The sequence below is a fragment of the Colletotrichum destructivum genome, chromosome 4, assembly GCF_034447905.1.
Source record: "Colletotrichum destructivum chromosome 4, complete sequence".
In the NCBI taxonomy this organism is placed as follows: Eukaryota; Fungi; Ascomycota; class Sordariomycetes; order Glomerellales; family Glomerellaceae; genus Colletotrichum; species Colletotrichum destructivum.
In genome coordinates, this window is record NC_085899.1 from 5,234,961 (window position 1) to 5,259,257 (window position 24,297).

Genomic DNA, 24,297 nt, shown 5'->3' on the forward strand with positions numbered 1-24,297 from the left:
CATTCGGATGAATCCAATTGGGTTAATGCGACTGAGTTTCGTCGATTGGCTTCCCCTTTTGGACGAGATGGGCCTCACTGACATGGTGATAGATAGTGAGATGGTTTGGCTTTGCAACTTTTTCACGTGGGCTGCCTCTCCCCTCGTACAATACGACGGGAAACAATTATCCCCGGATAAACCCCTAACTCCGCTGACATGGCGGATCTGAGTTTGCGGTAGCTTTACTGACTGACGCACGAATGAATCTTGGGTGTTTTTTTTTTCGTTGCATATCATCAACTCTACTATCCGTACTGTATTCCTTATTCTGGGAGCCATTACGGGAGAGGTATCCGTATGCTCTTCCTAGCTAGGTAGGTAAATTTTGTTAACCCTGATCGTGTTCTCCGATAACTCGAAACCGTTCATCACGGTTATTTGAAGTTCGAGTGTGCATAGCATAGACACTGTGGGCATCGGCAGACTTACGGTTTGCAGCTTTACGCCAACCAGTTGCCGTCCTCGTCTTCGTAGCCCATATCCACGTACGTCCAACCCTGCTGGGCCACCTTGCCGTCGATCTCGTGGTGCTGTGAGGCGATGCCGTTGGAAAAGCGTTCCCTCTTGATCGTCTTGTGCGCCTCGTTGATCTTGGTCATCTCCTCGTCGGTTAGGGTGACGAGGCGGATGTTCTCCTCGATACGAGACTTGGTCGCGCTCTTCGGGATGACCGCGACGCCTCGCTGCACCGCCCAGGAGAGCGAGACGACGCCCGGCGAGACGTCGTGCGCCTTGGCGATGCCGGTGAAGAGCTCGTGTGTGAGGATCTCGTTCTTGGCCCCGCGCGAGCCACCCAGCGTGCTATCCGAGAGAAATGCGGTCAGTATGTACTAATACTCCCTCCCTTCTCCCTGCACGTTACAAGTATGTTCTTGCAAGAAGATACCGGCGCTTCAAATTGATGGGGAATCCCGGAATGACATTTCTCACCTCCAGCTGGTGACGACAATGCCCTTCTCCTGGCAGTAGGGCACAAGGTTCAGGTTCGGGTTGAAGGCGTGCAGCTCGACCTGGTTTACGGCGGGCACAACCGTGGCTTCGGCGAGCAACTCGTCCAGGACCTTGGGCATGAAGTTGCTCACGCCGATGGCCCGGCACCGGTCGCCAACCAGGGGTTCCATCTTCTTCCACGTCTCGATGAAGGTCGGGCTCTCCCACTTCCTCAACACCTTCCTCTCCGGGGCGGGCGTCGTGGCCCAGGGCCAGTGCATGAGGAAGACGTCGACGTAGTCGAGCCCGAGGGCGTCGAGCGAGATCTGGAGCGCCGCGGCCGGGTCGTGGTGCCAGTGGCCCCAGAACTTTGTGACGACGACAATCTCGGAGCGGGGGACGCCGCTGTTGCGGATGGCCCTGCCCACCACCTCTTCGACGCCGTAGATCTGGGCCGTGTCGATGTGACGGTAACCGGACTTGAGCGCGTGGATGATGGACTCCTCCAGAGCCCTTTCATCGTCCGTCCCCTGGGAGCCTGGGTTGATGTTGGAGTTAGACACACAAGAGACCGTCACCATGCCGGAGTGCTTGGAGGAGAGGACAGGGGAGGGGGGGGGGGGGGGTCTTTTACCTTGCCAAGTGCCCAGACCGACGGCAGGGAAGTCGAGGCCTATCGAGGCGTTAGTGTTTCTCTTCTCACCCTGGCTGTATCTATCAATCATCCTCCCCCCTTGGCGGCCCGTCGAGATGATGCTCACCATTGTTCAGCTTGAACGTCTTTGTGCAGATAGGGGGCGCCATTGTTTTGATGAGTGATTTGCTCTGGATATTAAGACAGGGTAAGTTACTGAGATTCAACCTGGACCAGCCGGCTTCAAGACAAATCCGAATACTTAAACATCTGCCAGTCTCAACTATTTGTATCCTATGAGTGAGGGACTTTGGATGCGGGGAACGCTCTCTTGAAACGGGACGTGGGGAATTATTAAATGACGTCATTATGGCTGATCGATTCGCGGATTTCCAATGGCGGTCAAAGTTGCCGCTCTGCTCGTGCTTCGGATCATACTTGGATGCGATGGATGATATGGCAGTTGATCTATTCTCATCACTCCATTCCGCACGTGGAATGGAGCGGCGTCTTCTTCACTTCTACCTGAGCTGCTAGATTATCTTGATGAGTGTGATTCAAATTTCGCTCACTGCTGTCCCCGGAGACATATCAAACTCGAACTATGCGTGGTCTTGTCCGAGTTGTGATGAAAGAACCTCCCTCCCCCCCTTTGGAAACATCAATTTTCAAAAATTTGGCAAAACGCAAATTTCCCATTTCGGGTTCCGGGTCTTTTGTCGCAGCAGCCCGTCTCTTCACGACGTCGGGCCATGGTACTCGAGCCCCAATGGGTGGTTCATCCCCCAGGCCAGCCACGCGTCCTCCAGGAACGCGCCCGCGCTCGCGAATCCCTTCCCCATGATGTCGTACAGCAGGCCGCTCAGCCTCTTCCTGTTCTCCTCCGTGTTCGACTCCATGCCGACGCCCACCAGGATGATCAGGTAGCTCCACGCCTCCATGCCCACGCCCGGCAGCCTCTGCGCGATCCTCTCGCGGACGAACACGCCGTGGGCCTCGAGGTCGCACACATCCCCCGCGTGCGGCAGGCTCTCGTCCACGAGCTTCCACACCGGGTCGCAAAAGGTGCGTGTGAGTCCCATGACCGAGTACCGGTAGTAAGCTTCCCTCAAGACTTTGAAGTCGGCCTTGGCTATTTCATCATCATCATCGTCGTCGTCGCCGTCGTCATCGTCTTTGCCGTTGTCGTCATTATCATCATGGTTATCGTAGCCTACTTCGCGCAGACTTTCCATCACGTCAATGGCCACTGTCGAGCTCTCGACAATGTCCTTTCCCTTCTGCCACAGTCCGTTGACAGCAAGCAGCCCTTTCAGTTCTGCCGCTGGAACATCCTCCATAAGGTGGCGGTCCCTGATGACGCTGCGAGCTTGTTGTACCCACGTATACGCCCTTGACATGTCGTCAGCACATGTCTGCTTATTCTTCTTCTTCTTCTTCTTCTTCTTCTTCTTCTTCTTCTTCTTCTTCTTCTTCTTCGGCATTCGGTATTCGGCATCACACTCTCCATGCACATGGCTACTGCCTACCTGTGATGCAAGCGTGCAAAATGTTCCATAAACGTGGTGTAACGATGGAAGATTGCGGAATTGACGCGGGTTTGGCTGGCGAGCGAGCCCACCCTTTCAAACGGCGAGGGGTCGTACAGGTCTAGGTCGACGAGGAACGTGTCCCCAAAGCACACTATGGCGTAGAAGGACCCCATCATGGAAAAGTTCATGAGCAATCCCCTGTCAAAGTAGAGGAGGGGCCTGTATTTCCTCTGCCTGTACTGCTCCTGGACCTTGACCGACAACTTCCGGAATATGGCTTGGAAGTAGACCCACGTGTCACTCGTCATGAACTATGCAAACGAGTTAGTCGGGTGAAGAACCTCTTAGCGGGGGTAGCACATCGTTCGAGGCACCTCGGCGTAGATCATGAGGATCCCGTACAGCAGTATCACGTGCTGGTCGTGGCTGTCCGGGCCGGTCAGCCTTTCTAGAATCTCGTTCAGCTTGGCGCGGTCTTCTTTCATCACGGCGGCCGCGGCAGCCCGCTTCTTGTCCAGGCTGACGCGCTTCTGGAACTCCAGACAAATCTTGCCAATCGTCGACACGACGGTCCGGACGGGTACCGAAGTGTTGAGGTACGTCCGCATGAAGGAGATGGAGAATATGTCTGTGATGGGAGAGAGCGAATCGCCAACAAAGGCGAAGAAGGCGGCGGTTATGGCCGCATGGAGGGGCTCCAAAGTACCCGTGGCGAGGCCGAGGTCTCCTGGCGTCGTGATTCTGGACTCGGACGTCTCGGGTGAAGACTGCGTCATGGGAGACGTCCCCGAGGACGAGCTCTGCCATTCCGCCGAGCGGGAGCTGCGCGACGATCGGCATTTGCACTGAGATGATGGGGTCAGCGACGCGTAGATCCCCAAATCAACCTCCGGCTGTGACCCATGAAAGCCTTACCGCGTCCCATCGTCTGCGGCATGAAAGGCAGCGCCGGTCCGCTGGTCGCTCGGCGCGAGGCCTCGTGGCTTTCCTGACGCCGTTCCTATGGCTATTCATACCGAAACATGTTTAACAAAGAAATAAAAAGATGGGTAGTTTGCCAGGAAGATTTTCAGTTGATCGACGGGTGAGAGGGATGAAGAGCGATGAGACAATGAAGGCCCATGCGAAGAAGTATCTGATGTGGTAGGGGAACGGAAACCTAATACGTCCGCCAAAGCATAGAAAGGATAAACACGAATAACGCGAGTGAACACTAATTAAGAGAACAAAACCGAGAGGGAGGATCGTGCACGACGTATTCTAGAACCCAATTTGCCCTGTCGTCGACTCGAGAGAAGCCGGGGTTAAACAGCGTCTATCGCTCGCATCGAGGGCCAGTAGACGTCGCTTTTGCCAGAAGACAGTGTAGAGCTGACCGGGGCTCCCAAGGTCCCGAGGTCTTCAGAATCATCTGGTTATTTTTTGATTATTCTCACACATCTCTATCCTGTGTGTCATTTGGCTCAAACTAGACATGGTGGAGGGCAGTGGTCGCTCGGACGATGCCGGAGGTCCGGCTCGCAAACAAACGTAGCCCCATGACCGTTCCCGGGGACGAGGTTCGACTCTTTGAGGACGGTGAAGGCTTTATAGGGGCCCGTGATACCACAATACCGGTCGGGGTGGGTGATGAGTACAGAGACGGTGGAGGCGATGTTGTTTGATAATGCCGGTTCGCCGGAACTTGCCGGTGACGGAGTCGGTCCGATCCCATTTGACAAGGAGGAAGAGATACAGCAGGACGAGTGAAGGTGATGCTGAGGGTCGGGCGTGAAGGAGATGGAGAGCAACATCGGGGGAATACGGTAATGGGATTGGCTTTTTTCAAACATGGAATACTAAAAACTCCTTTTTCTAGCAGTACAGGTATTGGTGTTCTCTCATTTGGCCTTGCGGACATTAGGAGGCTTTAAAGCAGTCATCAAGCGTCATGCGAAGGCTTATTTGAAGGCGCTGACCGGGATTTGGTCGATTAGAACCGGAAAAGGCTTTTGTTGTTATTGAGCCACCGCTTCAACCGCCCATCACACAAACCACTTGCCGCATCGACGCCGTTGAGGAGACCGAGACCGAGACGGATTGAAACTTCGGAGGCCAGTCAGGAAGCATGGGAATTATTCGTACATCTGAGCTCACGGGATTAAACATAACCGCAATGGTTCACTCACCCCTTCCATATGTCGAACGAAACCTGTCACCTCACAAATACTGACTGTACCCGTAGTTCGGATACTGTCCGACATCGACGTCGTAGCCGCTGTACGCATACGAAAACGACGACCCCGAACTCACGCCGACAAAGCCCCCGCCTCCACCCTCAGCACCATCGACCAACCGACCGCCCGTGATGCGGTTGACCAGCTCCGTGAGCTCTTTGAGCACGACGCTGGCCGCAATCACCTTGAATCTCTCTAGATACCCCCAGGACTCGTACTCGCTCTCGTTCTCCGTCTGCATACCTACCATCAGACACGCATACGACACCTCCAATGCCTCCCTGTTGGGCTCGAGAAGTCGCTCATAGTAATCGTCCTGGCTGGCAAAAAAGGTATTTTGTACGTAGTTGTACGCTTCTGCGCCCTGAACCTCGGTGTTCCGGGCCTTTCGTCTCATGTGCTGCGTCATGTGCTCGGCGAGCCGATCGAATTCCTGCTTGAGCTTCTTGGAGTTGTCCTTCTGCCGTCGAGTCTGCGAGCCCAACTTGTTGGAGATGGAGCCGCAAAACACCTCGACTTCGGTGAGCTGCTTCATGTGGCTGTCCGAGTACTGTGTCATGAAGCCACCGACAGTGTCCTCGTAGCTGGCATGCATACAGACAGTTAGCTCACCCTCTTTGATGCAACTCGCGCAATTTTACCAACCACTCACACATTGCGCAGACTTTTGGCTTCCTCCAGTCTCGTCTCCCATCTGATGAGTCCAGCGCTATATTCTTTGATCTTGCGCTGCATGAGCCCGACGAACTGGGCCCAGACAGACGGGCCGGCTTTGGACACAACCCGGCTAATGTCTTCATCCCAAATCTGCTTCTCGTCGACGTTTCGATAAAGCACGCCAAGGATCTTTTCCGACCTATAGTACTTGTGGTTGGGCCCTACCGCATCTTCATCATCATCATCAACCCCCTCGTCTCGACCGAGGAAGTTGATCTGCGTCCGATCATAAAGCTGAGCTGGGGGCGCAGGGGCAAGGCTGTATGGAGAGGTGGATGTGTTAGCCGTCTGATAGCCAAGGCTAAAAGCGCGCAATTCGTTGATCGTTGGTGGGGTGCACTCACAAGTCAGGTCGATGCCGTAGTTCTCGAGGCTCTTGATGGAGCTCGGAAGAAAGAAAGTCGAGCCCACGCCCTGCAGATGCAGAAACGTCCCGGTATTGTAGGCGTCCGCGGTGACGGCGCGCAGACGATCGACCTCTCTCTTCTGCAATTGAAGAAAGAAGTTGTTGTCAACGCCCAAATCTTCCATGATCTTGATCATTTGCCGGTTGAGAACCAGCTTGAGTGGCCTCGAAGCCGCATCGCAGATCTCGAGATTCTCCACGTCGTTGCTCGGGAACTTCTCCATGGATTCTCTCCGGACGCAGATAGTTTGGCCCGGCAGCCTCGAGTCCAGGGACAACATGCCCTTGACGCCGCCCCAGCGGATCTGGAGACATGTGGGAATGAGTGAGCCGCGGGGGAGACGCGGCCAGACCAGCTCGAGGACCTCTTGGGAGATTGTTCCGACAACGTCGCTGAACACCCTTTCAATGTCCCCGTCTTGCGACTTGACATCCGGTATGTTGGAGTGCCTGATATGATCTTCTGTGAGATTTATGAAGGTCGGGGTCTCGGAAAAGGCCTGCCCGATGCGCGCCGCGCATTTTGCCGGTATTTCGATGTGCTCAAAATCGCCTAGGGCCTTGATGATGTTGCCGTACAGTTGCAGCTGTCCGTCATCATCCACGAATGGGGCAGAGAACCAGGCCGAGTGGGATCGAAGAGAGGAGTGAGAGAAGCCGAGGAACTGGTAGATTCGACCAGCAATGGGTATACCCCCGTTGAGAACCTCCCTGTAGCGATTGAATATCTGGTCGTATGATACCCTGGGGTTAAAGAACAAGTCGCCGCCGTCTTCGTCACAAAACGTAACGCGCATGAAATAGTTTGTCTGATTGAGAAACCTGCGAAGGATCCTGTTCATGGGTTCTGGCTCAGGTCCGTGGAGCGTGATCCTTGTCGGCGTCACCATGGCCTTGAAAACCAACGCGTGGTGGTTGCCCATGTCTGGTTCGAGCAAGGCGCTCCTGTAGTCCTTTTCGGAGCGGAGTCGCTTTTCAATGACGAAGAGATGGTCCAGGATCTCGGTAGGATCCAGCAACTTCGGGTCCGTGTTGTGGCATGGAAATGGAATGCCATTGTGTGTGTTCTCGCGTAGGCTCTTGAAAGCCTGCTCCGAGATTGGCTCGGGCTTGTTGGTAGCTTTTGCGTTGGCAAACATGGCCTGCAACGAGACGGCTATGACATGTGCACTGCGTGGATGAAGAAAGTTGTTCCACACCAGAGACTGCAGCTGGACAAGGATGCCAAAGGGCATGGTGTTGCGCTGACCTGCAGCAACCAAAAGGTCATAAAAACGAGCCCATGAACTATGGTAATCTTCCATGCCGTGGGCGGGCGTCTGATTGAGTTGGACATAAGAGTGGGTAATGCCCAGCAATCCCTTCTTCTCAAGAGTGATCATCTTGAGGTCGAAGTCGGGGTCAAAGACAGCGAGCTGGTAGACAAGACAAGCGCTAGCATACTTCACATGCTCTCTGGAATTGGGGATGCCAAGGCAGCGAACGAGCGACTTTTGCTGCGGCTTGCGAGGGCCCAGGCTCAAGCGAGTCATGGTCTCTTGTAGATCGATCTTGGAGCTGTAGAAGCGCGGGGGTTCGCTCAAGATGAGAGTGAAAGTGGTAGGTTGTGAGCTGTGGATCATCTCGAAAACGGATGAGTAGGGGATCTCGACTTTGCTACCGTTGTCGAACTTGAGGACCAGCATCCTTTTGCAGAACTTGGACAAGCCACGTTGGTTGAAGCGGTACTGCTGGTGGAAGACGAGGGCCTTCTGGTCACCACCGAATGAGTTGTGTCCGCAGGCCAAGTGGGTGAAGGCAAACTTGATGGAGTCGTTGTCATCGGGGTTAGACTTGTCCTGCAAACGATGGGTCAGGCTTTTGAGGGCGAAGGGGTCCGGTGCTTTGTTGCTTTGGGAGACGAAGACGGGGACTCTCTCAGATAAAGATTCGCCTTGTCCCTCAACCCCTTTCTGCCACCGCCACCGGTACCGGTGCTGTCCCTGGAGCTGAAGATGCGTGTGGCTTTGGGCCCGGCCATGGACTGCTTCCCATGTCGCCTCAAGAACTTGTTGGCATCCTCCTGGTACAGAAAGATGACCCATCCGAGCTTATTGTCTTTCTTGGATGAGCAGGACCATTCGGTAATATCCAAAGCATTCATGTACGGTCTCAGCTCCTTTTCCAGAGTGCGGTCCGTTAGGTGTGGAGGGACGTTAGAGAGAAATACCTCCATGGTGACGAGCGATGTGACGAGCGATGTGACGAGCGATGTGACGAAGGTTCACTGGCTTGGCTTGGTTGGGACCTGGAAAATAACCTAGGTGTTGTGAAGGAAACCAGACAAGGGGAATATGGTGGAGGGCTAGGGGGCCTCATAAGTGTAGGAGGAGGATTATGGATCGAGGACATAGACGGCGGCGGGGTGGACGGCGGACGGTGAAGGATGGCCGGTGTTTGGATGCTGGTTGTTTGCCAGGCTGCAGGATACAGTCTGCAGTCTGCAATCTCCAATCTGTACAGATAGAGAGGCAGCAAACAAAAGTAGAAAGCAAAAGTAGCACACCGCAGCTAGAGTGAGCCAGGGTCGGTCGAGGTGAAGAGGTGGGGTTAAACAGATGCGAAGACGAGGCGACGCTGTGAAGCTATGAAGCCCATTGGGACGCAGGGCAGGGAGTTCGGTCTCCAGTTGAAGGAGGAAGCTCTGTCAAACGAACAGAACATCTGTATCTGTACTGTAAGTAGTGTTGAAGCTCTAGAAGTTGTGCGGAGCCTTGGTCGCTTCACAAGCGGCAGCCGGGACGACGCAGTGAGACTAAGATACCTAAAAGGGAACATGTCGAGGTACCTAAGAGACACTAACCGCAAGTAGAATAACCTTCCCTGAGGGCGGGGGCAACTTACATGCAACGGACAAACGTTACGCCGGGTTCCTCAGCTCTGCAGCCAAGACGCCCTCAGCACAAAGCGACCCAGATACGAATACCCTACAGAGGGCCAGCAGACTCATTCGACCCGAACTTACCGTGATGGGTACCCACTACCCTCTTCCGTTCTTTGCAACATCCGACCTCCTTCCTGCACCTCTGCCCACACCCGGAGCCATCGCCGCCTCCCAAGATATTCTACAGGAGAATTCTGGACGTCGCGTTGTCAGAGTAGGAATATATTTCGTTGTCAAGTATGGCGCAGCGGTGAACCTGACAGAAGGCGAGAACATGCTGTTCATCAAGCAGTTTTCAAAGACATCAACGCCCACTGTTTACGCTATTTATTCCCTACAACCCAAGGGCGACAAGTCCCCGACGAACTACATCTTAATGGAGAACATCGTGGGTAATAACCTGGCATCATGTTGGGGTTCTTTGGAAACCACGGCAAAGGCAAGGATAGCAAGCAAACCACGAATCCAACTTGGCCACTTGCGCCAAATTCCTTCACCTGACTACTTTGGGAGTTCTTGGGAAGCGCCCGTTCGAGGACTCTGTTTTTTGGGCTGGCGATGATGCAAGCTGTCAGGTGGCATCTGGCCCATTCGACTCGGAGAAACAGATGCTTGACGCCATGGACAAGAAATATTCGCGCCAGAATCCAGTTTATCGGAAGTCCGAATACTACAGCCGCATCCTTCCGCTGATGCTTCGCGGTCATGCTTCTATTTTCACACATGGAGATTTCCAGCGGAAGAACATTGTTGTGGCGGAAGATGGGGAAGTGGTCATCATTGATTGGGAAGCTGCAGGATGGTATCCAAGTTTCTGGGAATATTCTACGGCAATGTTCTCATGCCGGTGGGATAACGACTGGCATTCATGGATTCCCCAGATACTAGATGAACATCCGAACGAGTATGCCTGGATGGACATGGTTTTCCGGGATTAATGGTCTTCAGTAAGGTACTTCCAACGCCAAGCTCAGACCTCCATTCTCGGCCCCACCCGGATGCAAAGGTCACTGTCGGCGCTCTTTGTTGCTGCTAAGCAGCTAGCTAGGCTAGCTAATAAGTCCTCTCTCCAATGGCCTGGTAACTCAACAACTATAGAAGCCGTTACACAGTCACCTTAGGTAAGGTAGGTACCGAGAGCAAATGTTCAAAACACAATACTAACTACCTAGTCTACAACCTGTCGCTCCCACGTGGCCGACTTCGCTGACGGGTGGCTGGCTGGCTGCTGGCAGCCCGTTCGTTGGTGTGGAAGAATCATCAAACACTCCAAATACCGCGCGCTGGCAGAACACTTTTCCGCCGTGAACCCGCTTGAATATTTTAGTTGGACGACCCCCCCAAACCGCGCAACCCCAACTCGGGTCGAGTCGCATTGAAATACCAGTGCTACACGTGGACTGAGTTACTAATTACCTAGTGCACAACGAAAACCTTACCTTCTGGTGTGGTTACATTACAACAGTCATCAACTGGCATTGGAATTGAGTTGATCCACAGACTCCGACCGAGGCTTTGCCTTGCCGTGTCGACATCCCGAACGACGCCGGAACCCCTCTACGCCCAATTTCGACCCCGCCATCGTCATCCGCCCCGCCCCGAGCTTCCCACGGAAGCCGAAGTCGCTTGTTCTTGTTCTTGTTCTCTCCCCCTTCGCCTGGAGTAACATAACGTAACGTCATTGTCGGAAGTCAGTCTCTCGACGGATCTTCCTCTCTGGTTTTCTCATTCCTCCAGTCGATATTGATCCAGAACGCTTCAGCATCACCGTCAGCACGAGCACGGCCGATCGACACTATCGACACCATGGCGACCCCCGGAATGCTCTACGTTACTATGCAGCCGAAGCCTGACCTGGCTCTCGAGCAGTTCCACGAGTGGTACAACAACGAGCACGGCCCGACCCGCCTGCGTCTGCCCCAGATCTTCACCAACGGCCTGCGATACCGCGCCACCGACGGCCAGGAGCCGTCCTTCCTCGCCACCTACGACGTGACCTCCATGTCGCTCCTCGAAACACCCACCTACACCACCCTCCGAGCGAACCGCTCTGCCCGCGAGGCCGAGACCATTGGCCAGGTCGACGTCACGAGATACTTTTACGACCTGGTCATCGAGCAAAAGGCCCCTCTGTTCCTGCCCATCGAGCAGCTCTCCGACAAGGAAGCCGAGGGCATCGTGCTGGTCGCCGTCGAGACCACCCTGAGGGACGAGTCCGCCGAGCTTGAGTTCAAGAAGTGGTACGCGGAGGAACACATCCCCATGTTGACCAAGGTCCCCGGCTGGCTGAGGACTCGCCTCCTCAAGGTCTCGTCCATTGGCGACGGAGCCGGAAGCAAGACCACCTACCTCGCACTGCACGACTACGCTCGCACCAACGGCCTGGGCGGTCCGGAGCACAAGGCCTCCGTGGCCACTGCCTGGGGTGCCGAGGTCGCCAAAAGCGTCACGGCCAAGAACCGACGCACCTACTCGCTCTTTTACGTCTTCGGACCCGCCCCTCGCGACCTGTCCAACCTGGCGAAGCTCCCGGCCTCGGCCAGCACGTTTACCGCCCCGGATGGCAAGACCACGACCGTTCCCGGGACGGACGGGGCCATCAGCTCCTACATCACGGCCGAGGACCAGCTGTCGATCCCCTATAGGCTGGAGGGCAGCGCCAAGGACGATGCGCCGACGGTGGCCTTCTGCAACTCGCTCCTGACCTCGCTGCACATGTGGGATCCGGTCGTGAAGCTGGTGAAGGAGCAGCGTCCCGACCTTCGCATCCTGCGCTACGACACGCGCGGCCGCCACTCCATCCCCGGCCCGCCCGTGCCGGCGACGCTGGATTTGCTGGCGTCTGACCTGCGCACTGTGCTGGACGCGCTGCGCATCCCCAAGCTGCACGCGCTGGTTGGAGTATCGATGGGCGGTGCGACGACGACCAACTTTGCTCTCAAGTACCCGAACCGGCTGAAGAAGTTCGTCGCCTGCGATTTCAACGTGACGTCGAGCGCAGCCAACACGCAGGCGTGGAAAGACCGCATCGCCGTGGCGGAGGAGGACGGCGGAGCGGGGATCGCCAAGCTGGCCGAGCAGACCGTGGGCCGCTGGTTCCATCCCGCAACGATGGAGAAGGCGAGCGTCGTCAAGTCCATGACGGAAATGGTCGCCAGCAACAACGTTGAAGGGTTCAGGTACAGCTGCCAAGCGCTGTGGGACTATGACCTCAAGCCGGCGCTCCCGTCCTGTCAGGTCCCCGGGCTGCTGGTCGTCGGCGACGGTGACGGCAAAGGCGCACTCGTCAAAGCAATGGAAGGGTTCAAGGACCTGGTAGGAGACGGCGGGGCGGAGCTGAAGATTGTGCCCAACGCTGGCCATCTTCCCATGTGGGAAGACCCTGCCGCATTTTGGGAGGCCATCCAGGGATTCCTGTAATGTAGGCGACTGCTCCTGTTGGTGGCAGGTAGGTGCCCTGAAAGAGGAAGCGGTTGATAAAAAGGCTCCCTGATTCAATACTTCAATCAAACCGTATTATGTCTATACACATATATATAGATAGATATATAGACATGTATATATCACAAACACTCTTCGTCTTTGGTTGCATTGGCAACGCGATCGGCCTGCCGTGATACACCGGTCGCCCAGACCAAGCAGAGATATTCCCTGCCGTCGGGTGCGCAAACGGTCGAAAGTCGAACCGAGAAGAAGCTCGGCACGACCTCTACAACAGGGATGCCCGTCAATGAATAAGGTCTATCTCAGACAAAACACTAACCCAGTCGGGTTGAGGCTGGCCAGGGTCTCGATGTGTCGGTATCGGTGTGAAGGCGCTGAGGCTGTCAAGCGACCAGTCCGTCGTGTCACATACACACATGCCGAGCGAGATAAGATTCCCCGTTCGTAGGCACATTCATCGTACGGGTCCTGTCCAGGAACTTCGCACCGCATCGCCGCCTCAGCGAAACGCCGCGCAGGAGTAAGGGGGGGAGAGGCATGGACAAATGTTCGCAGATGGAACCATACGGAAGCGAAGGGTGACCTGAAGGTTGCGTTCTGCGACCTGCAGGAGTGGCGGCGGTTAGGAGCCGCCGCCAGTAGACAGACGGACGGACAGTCGCCCCTCTTTATCACCTCCCTCCCCCTCCCCCGTTTGCACCGTTTCATGAAAAGTGCCCACGGACGACGGCAGCAGTTGGAACGGGCTTACGGGGGGGTCCACGGGACGAGGACTAGATGGAATCGCCAATGGACACCGGCCTCGGCGCATCAAGGAGAAACGGTCTAGCGGCAAGTTGTCTTGGCGGGTTCATCTCGACTAACGAGAGATCGACGCAAGGGAATGCCCGAAACGAGATCAGCACAATGCAGAGTGAATGACGAACAAGAGGAGGGGGGGTAAAATGAAAAGAAAAAAAAATAAAAGAAAGAAGAAAAAGAAGAGAGAAAAACGTGGGCGGCAGCTGTGGATCAATAGTCAGGGGATTATGGCGCCAGGGGAACCTCACTACCTACTTTAAACATCCTCCGACCTTGGAACGACGAGAATGAGATGGACGGCGGGTGGCAGCGAAAAAACGTGGAGATGCACAATACAGGTAGTCCGCATGCATAATCGCACGGATATTTACACTATACAGACAGGCGCCAGACAGACTGCACAACGTGGGCCATGATCTATCTCATCACCGCTCAGTCTTGGCATCACGAGGACACAACGATGTCGTACAACTACAGGTAGGCTTGTTGTATATACATAGTACTTCCCTGACGGAGACAACTCGATTCGGAATCTGGATGTGGTGATCATTGACAGAGCAGCCAATATTGGCAGATTACCTCCTCCCAAAGTTGTCAATCTCTCAGATTACCTCTTCCGAGTTGACCGTGGTCTCAGTCCGAATCGGGCCACGGCACACGGAATTCGAGGCCAAGAATAAGAATGACATGGTCCGCACTGACACCCACCATCTATCTATCTCTCTCTCTATCTATCTCTTGCTCTTGCTCTCGACCAAAAAGTCTAGGCTGTCTGTCTACCTTGTCAGTCGGAGTGGAGCATGTTGTGTCTTTTTTAGGTAACGCGCACGCGCACGCACCCGATGCTCATATGATTTACGTTCCCATATTAAGGGCGACAGGAGGGTCTGTTTCACAGCCGGCGCTACGTCTGAGATTCCGGTACGCCTGCGCTGACGTTATCGTTTGCGCCGCACGCTGCCACACGGCGAGCGATACGCGCCTCCCAACACGGAATCTTTCGCCTGGCTGACCGAGGCATCATGCATGAGCAGGCAATTTTTGTCAACTCTAGCAGCTTGTCTTGTTGTTTCAGGCTTTCATGGCTGAGATTGCCGACTTGCCCTGTCTTGTTTACTGATCGCATGCCTCGAGGAACCGCTGTGCCCCAATTCCTTTGACAGCGCCACATCAACTCAACTCCCTCTGCTTTACGGATGCTTTCCACTCGGAGCTCTCTTTAGGGTTACCGTTTCTGAGCAAAAACGAAAGAGAGGCGTGCGTACAAGGGGCTCTGCCGAGTCTCAACGCGCGCAAAGTCACCCATCACCACCACCTCTGGGCAGGACAAACTCCGGATCTGACCGTTAAAAAAAAGAAAGTGAGCCAACCGACTGGCAACGGTCCACAACCCTCCCCAATATTAACTCCATCATGGCCGTCACCTTCCTTGCGCCGCCGCACAACCCCGGCCATGGTCCCGGCTTGAGCCCCTGGGCCAGATCGTGTCTCTCTATTAGTCTACTCTGTACTCTGTGCAAAGTACACTGACTGAGACTCAGGGATCACCGCCGTGCGCAACAAACTGAGCATGACAGAGCCGAGCCTCCACGCCGCCCAGTGGGGCAATCCATCTCATCTTTCCAAGACCGGCCGCCCTTCCAATTCGGAGCACATCCGACTGCTGCGATGGGCCCCCCCGGCCTCGACCGGTGCCCACCCCCCAGAATCCCACCACTCCGGTCTGCATATTGGTGTTTCGGGCTTATGAAGTTTCTCTCGCCTCCACCTGCCGTCCCCTCCCAGGATGCCCGGGGTGAGGGCGGCTCATCAGCCACCTGCGCCTGCGAGGATGCGAGGACTATCCGGCCAAACGGCGAGAAGGGAAGGGGGTAAAGAGAGAGAGAGAGAGAGAGAGAGAGGGCAAACAAGGTTGAAAGGGGGGGATGGATGGTTGTTGCTATTGCCAGCACATGTTGAGATAAATACAGAGACATATCCCCCTCTCCCACCGGCTTTCTTTCTCGCTCAGCATCCAACATTGCAGGTCGCACACATTCTTTGGTTCCTTTTCCACCACTTCATTCTTTTCCAACCGTCTTACCGTCAGTTCTTCACTGTGTGAAGCTGGGACATTCTTTTGCAACTTTTTACATCTCAAAAAACGATTCGACAAAGAAAAGAAACTTTCATTCTTTCTTCCCCCTCATTCTTTTCAGAAACAACACCGTCTACAAGATGTCTTCCGTCAAGTCCGCCATTGCTCTCGTCAGCGCCTTCGCCGCTGGTGCCTTCGCCCACGGCAAGGTCGACGGCTACCTCTTTGACGGCACCTACTCCCCCGGCTACAGCCTCGACTCGTACTACCTCAAGCTGAACGGCGGCACTCCCCCCGTCATCGCCGCCTGGTCCGCCGAGAACCTCGACAACGGCTTCGTCGACGGCACCGGCTACGCCACCGCCGACATCAACTGCCACAAGAACGCCGCGCCCGGAGGCTCCTCCGCCAAGGTCGCCGCCGGCGGCACCGTTGAGTTCCAGTGGTCCGCCTGGCCCGAGTCGCACTTCGGCCCCGTCTTCACCTACGCCGCCAAGGTCGACGGCGACTTCGCCTCGGTCGACAAGACCACCCTCAAGTGGGTCAAGATCGACGAGGCCGGCTATGACGCCGCCACCAAGGAGTGGGCCGCCACCAAGCTCATCAAGAACAACAACACCTGGACCTCCACCATCCCCTCCGACCTGGCCCCCGGCAACTACGTCCTCCGCCACGAGATCATCGCCATGCACGGCGCCGGCTCCCTGAACGGCGCCCAGAACTACCCCCAGTGCGTCAACGTCGAGATCTCCGGCTCCGGCACCGCCAACCCCGAGGGCACCCTCGGCACCGAGCTGTACAAGGCCACCGACGCCGGCATCCAGTTCAACCGTAAGTTGCTCCCCCCCCCCACACCTATCTACACCTGACCCCTTTCAATTTCTTTCCGGGGAGACGAAGTGAAATCATCACTAACACCCTATTCCAGCCTACGGCACCATCACGGACTACGCCATCCCCGGCCCCGCTCTGTACGGCTCCGGCTCCGGCTCCCAGCCCACCACTCCTACCACTCCCACTACTCCCACCACCCCCATCAACAACGGCACCGCTCCCGCCACCCCCTCCACCCCTACCACCACTCTCCCCTCCGCCGCCCCGGCCGTCTCTGACGAGGCCGACTACGGCTGCGCCTCCAAGAAGGCCCGCCGTCACGCTCGCGCTTTCCGCTTGTAAGCGGGAGAGAGAGAAAGTAGGAGTAGTAGAGAGGAGGCTGCTTCTGAATGGAAGATGAATGAAACTCCCACCCTTTTTTTTTATCGATTCGTTTCTCGACAAAACCCTACATGTAAATAGATTTATACCCGGTGTATATATCGCTGCAAGCACAACACCCCCCCTTTTTTCAGCCGACCACCATGGGCGTCTAGCGCACCCCTTATTTTCTTCTTGCTGCTAGACGTCCTTTTAAGCTTTGCAATGTCAAATCTGTTCAAACAAACTATGCCCTTCCTCACTTGTGACTGCGACGTGCGATGTTGTGTCTTTCTGGCTTGTGAGTGCCTAGCATACTGTGTATGTCGCAACTGTGGCTTCGAAAGGGAGCCTTGGCAGGTGGACAAAGACGCTGGCAGGCAGGCAGGCAGGCAGGCTGTCCTGACTTTGGTCGGATCGCACTCTGCAAGTGACGGGGTACGAAGATGTGGACATGATTGGGGTTTCGTTTTCCCAAGAAGAATGCCTTAGACGGCAGGTCTTCAGAAACCCGCCAAACTAGCTAGGACCCGAAGGGACGGAGCATTCTGTCCACTGAAAAGAAGGGATCGGCAGGGGAAAATTGCATCGGTAAAATACCAAGGCGTAGTAGACGTCTCGTGATCGGTCGAGTTCCAGGTAGATGAGGGTGCGGGGGTTCGTCGAGGAGGCCGGGGTTGGCTGGCGGTGACCGACTTCCACCGCATCACGCACGGATAGGACCAAAGGGGACTCGGGGTCGATGAGCGGTCCGTTTTACTTTCACGAGGAGGAAAAAGGAGGCACGCCAAGAACGAAGGAGGCGTTGGGTGTCCCAGGCATATATACCCGAATTTTGCGCAAGTTCTGCGGCCAAGGTGTGTGGGGGAGGGGGTGGGGGGTGAGCAGGTTTGAGGCGTTATGTGGAGGTGAAACGGGAGCAATGTGCCGCGCGCGGGTGGGATGTGCCGGCCGGGTAGCCGGCTTCTTAACTCTTCAGAAGGCCCCGTTTGAGCAAGTTCCGTGGTTGAAACGGCGACTGATGCCGTTTGGACGGCTCGAAGGTGATGATGGATGGATGGAGATGTGGTTTGGCGCAGAATGTCGTTCATCACTGCGTCGAGGATGACAGGGCAGTTATTCTCCGAACGAGTACCGACAATACCAGAGACCATATCACTCATGAAAGAGCAATGATGTTGATATCTTTGGGGGAGGGACTTGGGACATGTGCAGAGCTGCGATGATGATGGCCCTCACTTGTCCCTTAAGGGCCATTGACGTTCCTAAGACGGGCGTGTGCAATCAACTGAGTTGCGAAGTGTGAGGAGTTTTATGCAGCATAGTCGTGTGACACGCAGCTTCAGGCTTCTTCCAATTCTATTCATCGTTATCTGGGCCAACCGATGCTGGTAGAGATGGTAATGACGAAAAGTGAGAGGGTGTGTGCTTCTCAGGATGATCGTGTTAATGGGATTGAGTGTCACAGTGAGGAGAGTATGACTTCATGTAAAGATAGAAAGCGAGAGCGAATGTGAGACTCTCGAGAGATAAATCAAGCTCGGTGCGAAGAGTGATTCGGTAATCCACCTGGCCAAGCAATGATGGCAATGATAGACAGTTTGAGGAAGGATCGTTGTCTTGCATACCTCAAGGTCAAACAAAGTTCCTTGTCAACAACAGGAATAGTTTCGTTATTTGTTCCCCTATACACGCGATTAAAGGCAGTGGTCGTCCAGGTTCTCAGGCTTCACAGGTCTCGGGGCGCGGTTGACCTGTGGAAAACCGGCCACGTGCCTTAACCAACCTTAACTTCACCCCGCCGGAGAAGCAGGTTGCAACCTGTTCTTGCTGATTCCTTCCACTAAAGTACCTAGGGTATCTGTGATTCTCACTCCTCTGAAGTCTGAGACGCGCCATTCATTCTTGGCGGTGGCATCTACATCCGCCAATGCATCCGTCCATCCTCCTTCCACCGCTTCTACACGTTGCGATTTACACCAGTCGCACTACCAAGACACGACTGACCACCTCCCCCCCCCCCCCCCCCCCCCCAGACCACGCAATATCGACTGGAAGTTCCATCCCAATTTGGAATCACCACTTGTTCACTGTCCACTCCACTGTTGGGAAGCAACCGTGCCTCAACCACCCATTCACCGCTTCTTCCCCCCATCTCTTGTTCCAGCTACTCGTCTCTCTACCGTTCTACATTGCCTCTTCACCTTCCCGGCAAGCCTGTGATTCACTTGAACGATTGATTACCGGCATGTAATACCTCTGCAGTCGCTGCTGTCTGGCTTGGACCCAACTCCATCCCAACTTAACCTCCCATCTTCGCATATCATAGCATTCTCCCCGGAGTATGCCATCGCCATTCTTTTCATCAGTCTCTCAGAAGCAGCACCTTGGGTTCCAGTCACCACGACGAGATTTCAAACGAATGTCGCCCATCATGCCATCGGTCGTCAAATTCAATATCCCGGCGTCTGCGCGCTCGTTCCACCCCTTCTCGAGGCTGCCCCCCGAGATCCGCTCCCAGATTTGGGAGCACGCGATCCTCGATCCCGGCATGCATTTTCTCCGTCTCAAGACTGCTGCTCGCGTCGCGCACATACCATCACCGCTGATGACCTTCCCTATCGACGACGATGACGATGGGGAACGGTCCGACCCTCTTCTTGACTTCAGCCGAGAATCACTGCCCTCGGCGCTCTGGCCCGCCACCCTGGAGCCCCAATACCCGACACCTCAAGCCAATCTTTCCAACTACGTTACCCTCAACCGAACCCTCTCCAAGTTGTCGGTCACCTGTTTCGAGGCATCGACTGTCGTTCGACGTCTGATCAACCAGCCTGGGGGCGTCAAGTTGAACGGCGGTCGGGTTGTGTCGCTGGCCTCGTCGTCCGACGTGGTGTGCTTGGAGTACCTGTCCGCCGACAACTTCCGCAGTTGGTGTCGTATGGCTTTGGACATTGAATGCCAAGAACTTGCCAACATACGCCATGTGGCCATACCATACTGCCATGGCTGGGAGGCCGCAGGCACCGCCTTTCGCTGCAGCCACTGTGGCAGCCAGCATGGCTCGCGTGTGAGGAAAGTCTATCCCGTCCACCTATACGAGTTCCTTGCACGTCACCTGCCGAATCTCGAGACCTTTTACTTCATCGACTATCTAATCGTAAAGAGATCTCTGGGGGTCAACTCGACGGACGAAGCCCTTCAAGAAACCGACCCGATAACGCCCGGTGTCCCGACCCCGGCCCCAGAACACCGGGCTGACAAGTCCGACAAGCGTAAGACTTACCCTTTCCCCCGGATACGCTTAGCGATGTGACACTGACTTGATTATCGAAAAGGCAAAAAGGAGGACGCCCTTGATGGGAACCCGTCACCAGACAAGACGGTCGATCCGGCCAAGGCCTCCAATGCTGGCACCGTCGCCGCAATCCTTGAAGCAGACCAGGTCAGCCCGAACAGCAATACCAAACGCTTGGGAAAGACTTTCAGGAGCGAAGGCAGAATCTTTCGAGAACTTGAGGAGGATGAGTGTAATGTCAAGTCTAGTGTTATCGACACCCTGTCCTGGATTCAAAAAAGGTTCATGATATACGCCACCGGCAGCAAGCTCAGCAAACACGCGCATCCCGACAAGGTCAAGTTCAAGGTGTTGGCCTGCGAATGGATCGACAAGGACTCGGGGATACTCCCAAGGCTGAAAAGGGCAGCCCCCGTGATTAGGAAGCATGTCAACAAGAGATTGCGACCCTTGCCGGAGAGATCACCTCGAAGGAGACTACTGTCGGCGAAGCCAGGCGCGACGCCCTTGTCGCCACGGCCATCCGTGACGGCATCTCCAGTTTTGAAAAATAAGTTCGAATTCGTTTTTGGACAAGAGAGCGATAGTGCCTTCGAGTTTAGCACGGAAACCGAGCCTTGATGTCGGGAAAGGATGTGAAAGACGGCCGTGGCAGGGTGTTGAGGACTCACACGCCTTTGGAGGAAGGGGGCGCGTTGCGACTGGCAGCCTTGTAGTATCCAGACACTCTCCTACGACGGGGAAGAACACCCGCAATACCCTAGCAAGAACATGAATTATTAATGACAAGACGTCGGTCTCAGGCTACCTGTATCAGTGTTTGCCAAGCCAGAGAGTTTCGGATCCAAGAATTGTTAGCCTTCGGGGCGAGAGTCGAATTAATTCTCCGCGCGTTGGAAAGTCTAGACCCATCCAAAGATGCGCCACGGGCGGTGCAGCACCAGTATTGCCAGATGACAGACAGGGTGATGTCACGACCTTGCTGTACTGCGTGCTGCACGCGCCGCCGCTCTCTGGCTCGCCCTGAACGATCCTCCATCTGTCTTTCCGTTGCCTCGCCAGGGTAGATGCAAAGATGGGGTCGAAAGAGGAAGCATTATCAGTCAGACGCGCAATCGGGATACAAGCGAGGCCTAGACCGGGTCTTCTTTTGAATGATTTCCCCAGGCTCCCTAGCGGGCCACAGCGGAAGATCGTCGCCGATCCTCCTTGGTTTGGGATTTTTGCTGCCCCCCTCCCCCCCTGGCTGGGCTGACGGCCTCCAGGGTCCCACCATCAGGAGTGAGGATGGCAGATTGGCCGACTTGGATGGGAGTTTCCTTCCCGGAGTTCGGTTACACAAGTGTGTTTCTGGGTGTGTTCTCTGCATGGTCATGGAAGAGTTCTCCGAAGGAATGCTGCTTGAATCCACCCATCACCAACAGCGAGCCACTCACTACCAGATGACCCCAAATACAGCATAGCGAGAGCAAACCTTGGCCCATTGAGTCTCAGAGTACCCAGCAGCAAGCCCTAAGCAGATGAAATAAACGAGCCGCGTACGTCACTCTCGAGACATAGACTGGCGTGCAAGGAAAAACAAAACGAAACACTTCAGCTGGCTTTTGTGTTGCGAACCATCGTCAAAAGTCAGCAACAGGGGCGCAGGAAGTCTAGACCGCTCCACCATCATTCCCCAGAGAACCTCCCCCCCTCCCCCCTGATTCTCTTTGGGGATGTGGGTGCCTGCATTGCAAACACACCATGCACACATCTTCTTTCCGTAGTCCCTTGACGTCATTGCCCAAAGTCTGCCACATCCCACTTGGCGGGACGGTCTGGGCCGGGCTTTTTCTCTTTCGTCCCTCGAGACCACAGGGCAGATAGGATCCCTCGGGGCCACGAGATTTCAGCGGTTGCAGGAAACCATCGCTTGGCCAGATTGCCTATGCTCGGCGCCCCGCGGTTCCTCAAAGTACCGCTCCCTGGTGTTCTAGACCGCCGATGCATCTCTGGATCGTCAACGTCGTTCTCAACAAGGGTGGGGGTGGGGGGGGGGGGGGCAAGTGACTTTTTTTTTTCTTGCTTCACTTTGCAAACCTGTCCCGTTCGGCTGATTTGCCATGCGCGAAATGCTGCTCTGTCGCTGGCCACCATTGGCAGTCCGCGAACCATCGACAATGACCCCGATCGAGCTATGCCGGGGAGGGTGTGTAGTGGACATGGGGGAAAGACGACGCGGCGCCCTGGGCCCCTTGAGAGGCCTGGACCGAGGCGTCACGTCACGCCTCCAGCTTCCATCCTTGGCCGTTTCGCGGGGGGCGTTCCTGGCTGCCATCTTGCGAGCTTTAGCCTTGGTGTAAGGCTGCCTCCGCGGCATGTTTGCTTGCTCGATGAGTTGGTTCCCTTGGCCTCTGCCCAGCTGAACGACGGCATTATCACCCACGCACGGGGTGTTTCCCTTTAAATATGTCCCATGTGCCCGATCCCCGCGGCCAGTCTCAATCACGGCCATCGTGCGTCTCTCCTCCAACGTCCCCATCGTTCAACGTCTTGTGCATCATCATCTCGCTTGACGATCGTCTCTGCTCTCCCATCGAACTCGACACCCGGCGCTCACCGCCGGACAGCACACACGCTCGCTCGGGAGACCCCCACACCGAGCCGCGCCCCCCGAGCGATTGGCGGTTGGATGGGCCCCGCCCCGGACATCTACCCGAACCGAGCAACCAGCAGCTTGCTGCCGGTCCCAGATCACGCGTCTGAAACGGGGCAAGATCGTCCCGTTCGACAACATCCACATCGCAACCGCGCACGATGCCCTCATCATCGACTGCTGCGGTGCGTGACTACGATCACAGGTATGTCAATGCGGCATTATTCCGGCTGGCTGGTTTGGAGGTGGAAATTTTGATGGGCTTTTGGAGGGACCGGCCCGCTGACCCGGTGCTTCTTCCCCGCAGGAACCCCGAAACGGCATCCACAACCCCGCCCCGGGTCCCGACACAGGCCTCTGAGCGCCCCGCAATTCCCGTCATGTCGGATCCGGGGTACTGCATCGACCGGTTCGTCGGTTCACCGGTCGCTTCCGATCGGCACAACCGACCCCCGTTGTTCGCTAGCGCCGCGTCGTCGTCGTCAAAGAGTGCGGAGACAATTGGCCAAGCGCGCATGGAGAAGATTTTGGCAGAGATACTTTCTTCCTTCTCAAACTGACAGATATCGGCCGCCGGAAATTGTACATTTAGCATCCCGGGAGTTCTAATCCGTCAACGAAATCGCTCGGCTGGGTCTGTGACGTACCAGGCCGCCTGTCCATCATATAATGTCGTCGTGCTTTGCCCACGCTGTTGCGTTTGGCGCTCACTTTAAACGCCTGCGCCACTTGGCGCGCCACAATCGAATGCATCAATCCCCTCGAATCGCCTGAAGCAGGCGAAGTGACCACCCGGAGGCGAACTCCAGGAACGACATTGAATCACTCGCAGCCATCGACCGGACCTCACCACTAATGTCCCGCCGGGGATACCCCAGGCTGAGTCACCCGCCTTGACACTCTCCCCCCTCCGGTAAACCGACGGACATGTGACGCCCTGCCGTGTTCTGCTTGTTCTTGGTCGCCGCACAGACGGCGCTGACATGTTTCGACGCCGAGTAATTTCGGTGCAAGGCCGAGCCACACTCCTTTTTGCCGATGATGGAGGATCGTTCCCTCTCTCCCTCTCTCTTGGACCAGACTGTCCGCCCCCCCCCCCCCCCCCCCCCCCCCTTGTGAGAAAAAGGAAGGGCACGGGCCGCTAGTTCCCAGCAAATTTTCCTGCGTACGAATCATCCAAACGCATTCGAGATGCTTGGTCTCGCACTGAGAATGCTCAGTAGGCAGCCAATGGCGATGTCTGTGGCTCTCCAGTTACCCTGCTTCCCAAACGATTCCCGGCTCGAATGTCATCCATTTCCGTCTCCATCTCTCTATCTCTCCCTCCTTCCCTCTCGTTCTCCAAACGCGGGGTGCAGCGCGCAAGACATGTTTGGATAAACCGTCTCACGCGCTCAGCGTTTGGGGCTTTTTCAGTGTCCCAGAGATGCAGGCCTCCGCCTCGATTC

The 24,297-nt window shown here is 55.7% G+C and overlaps 9 protein-coding genes across 9 annotated transcripts; 5 read left to right on the forward strand and 4 right to left on the reverse strand.

Moving 5' to 3' along the window:
• Positions 1–482: 482 nt before the first annotated feature.
• On the reverse strand, positions 483–1,776 carry CDEST_07528 (Putative aldo/keto reductase, aldo-keto reductase, NADP-dependent oxidoreductase; the record flags this gene model as incomplete). Its single annotated transcript, XM_062923687.1, has 4 exons — positions 483–843; positions 973–1,510; positions 1,607–1,645; positions 1,734–1,776. 4 exons carry the CDS (start codon positions 1,774–1,776, stop codon positions 483–485), a joined length of 981 nt encoding a protein of 326 aa, XP_062779738.1.
• A 567-nt stretch (positions 1,777–2,343) lies between these two features.
• Positions 2,344–4,075, reverse strand: CDEST_07529 (uncharacterized protein; the record flags this gene model as incomplete). Its single annotated transcript, XM_062923688.1, has 4 exons — positions 2,344–2,998; positions 3,136–3,449; positions 3,513–3,960; positions 4,026–4,075. 4 exons carry the CDS (start codon positions 4,073–4,075, stop codon positions 2,344–2,346), a joined length of 1,467 nt encoding a protein of 488 aa, XP_062779739.1.
• A 1,262-nt stretch (positions 4,076–5,337) lies between these two features.
• Positions 5,338–8,692, reverse strand: CDEST_07530 (Putative RNA-dependent RNA polymerase, eukaryotic-type; the record flags this gene model as incomplete). Its single annotated transcript, XM_062923689.1, has 4 exons — positions 5,338–5,938; positions 6,007–6,310; positions 6,416–8,359; positions 8,449–8,692. The coding sequence occupies 4 exons, from the start codon at positions 8,690–8,692 to the stop codon at positions 5,338–5,340; spliced, it is 3,093 nt and encodes a 1,030-aa protein (XP_062779740.1).
• Positions 8,693–9,485: 793 nt separating this feature from the next.
• On the forward strand, positions 9,486–10,338 carry CDEST_07531 (Putative aminoglycoside phosphotransferase, protein kinase-like domain superfamily; the record flags this gene model as incomplete). The annotated part of the gene is made up of 2 exons (XM_062923690.1): positions 9,486–9,788; positions 9,850–10,338. 2 exons carry the CDS (start codon positions 9,486–9,488, stop codon positions 10,336–10,338), a joined length of 792 nt encoding a protein of 263 aa, XP_062779741.1.
• Positions 10,339–10,739: 401 nt separating this feature from the next.
• CDEST_07532 (Putative alpha/beta hydrolase-1) lies at positions 10,740–12,971 on the forward strand. Its single transcript, XM_062923691.1, has one exon. The coding sequence runs from the start codon at positions 11,207–11,209 to the stop codon at positions 12,818–12,820; it is 1,614 nt and encodes a 537-aa protein (XP_062779742.1). The 5' UTR covers positions 10,740–11,206; the 3' UTR covers positions 12,821–12,971.
• A 2,087-nt stretch (positions 12,972–15,058) lies between these two features.
• CDEST_07533 (uncharacterized protein) lies at positions 15,059–15,395 on the forward strand (the record flags this gene model as incomplete). Its single annotated transcript, XM_062923692.1, has 2 exons — positions 15,059–15,101; positions 15,187–15,395. 2 exons carry the CDS (start codon positions 15,059–15,061, stop codon positions 15,393–15,395), a joined length of 252 nt encoding a protein of 83 aa, XP_062779743.1.
• A 467-nt stretch (positions 15,396–15,862) lies between these two features.
• CDEST_07534 (Putative auxiliary Activity family 9) lies at positions 15,863–16,898 on the forward strand (the record flags this gene model as incomplete). The annotated part of the gene is made up of 2 exons (XM_062923693.1): positions 15,863–16,553; positions 16,651–16,898. The coding sequence occupies 2 exons, from the start codon at positions 15,863–15,865 to the stop codon at positions 16,896–16,898; spliced, it is 939 nt and encodes a 312-aa protein (XP_062779744.1).
• Positions 16,899–18,980: 2,082 nt separating this feature from the next.
• On the forward strand, positions 18,981–22,205 carry CDEST_07535 (Putative 2EXR domain-containing protein). The gene is made up of 2 exons (XM_062923694.1): positions 18,981–20,191; positions 20,255–22,205. Exons 1-2 carry the CDS (start codon positions 19,261–19,263, stop codon positions 20,833–20,835), a joined length of 1,512 nt encoding a protein of 503 aa, XP_062779745.1. The 5' UTR covers positions 18,981–19,260; the 3' UTR covers positions 20,836–22,205.
• Positions 21,991–23,366, reverse strand: CDEST_07536 (uncharacterized protein; the record flags this gene model as incomplete). Its single annotated transcript, XM_062923695.1, has 4 exons — positions 21,991–22,178; positions 22,294–22,654; positions 22,728–23,042; positions 23,169–23,366. The coding sequence occupies 4 exons, from the start codon at positions 23,364–23,366 to the stop codon at positions 21,991–21,993; spliced, it is 1,062 nt and encodes a 353-aa protein (XP_062779746.1).
• Between the last annotated feature and the right edge of the window lie 931 nt (positions 23,367–24,297).

Excerpts from the sequence above, each read along its gene's own strand:
- CDEST_07532 (XM_062923691.1), top strand. The coding sequence starts at position 11,207 with ATGGCGACCCCCGGAATGCTCTACGTTACTATGCAGCCGAAGCCTGAC.
- CDEST_07535 (XM_062923694.1), top strand. The coding sequence starts at position 19,261 with ATGCCATCGCCATTCTTTTCATCAGTCTCTCAGAAGCAGCACCTTGGG. Across the intron at positions 20,192-20,254 it reads GGCTGACAAGTCCGACAAGC|GCAAAAAGGAGGACGCCCTT; the intron begins GTAAGACTTACC and ends ATTATCGAAAAG.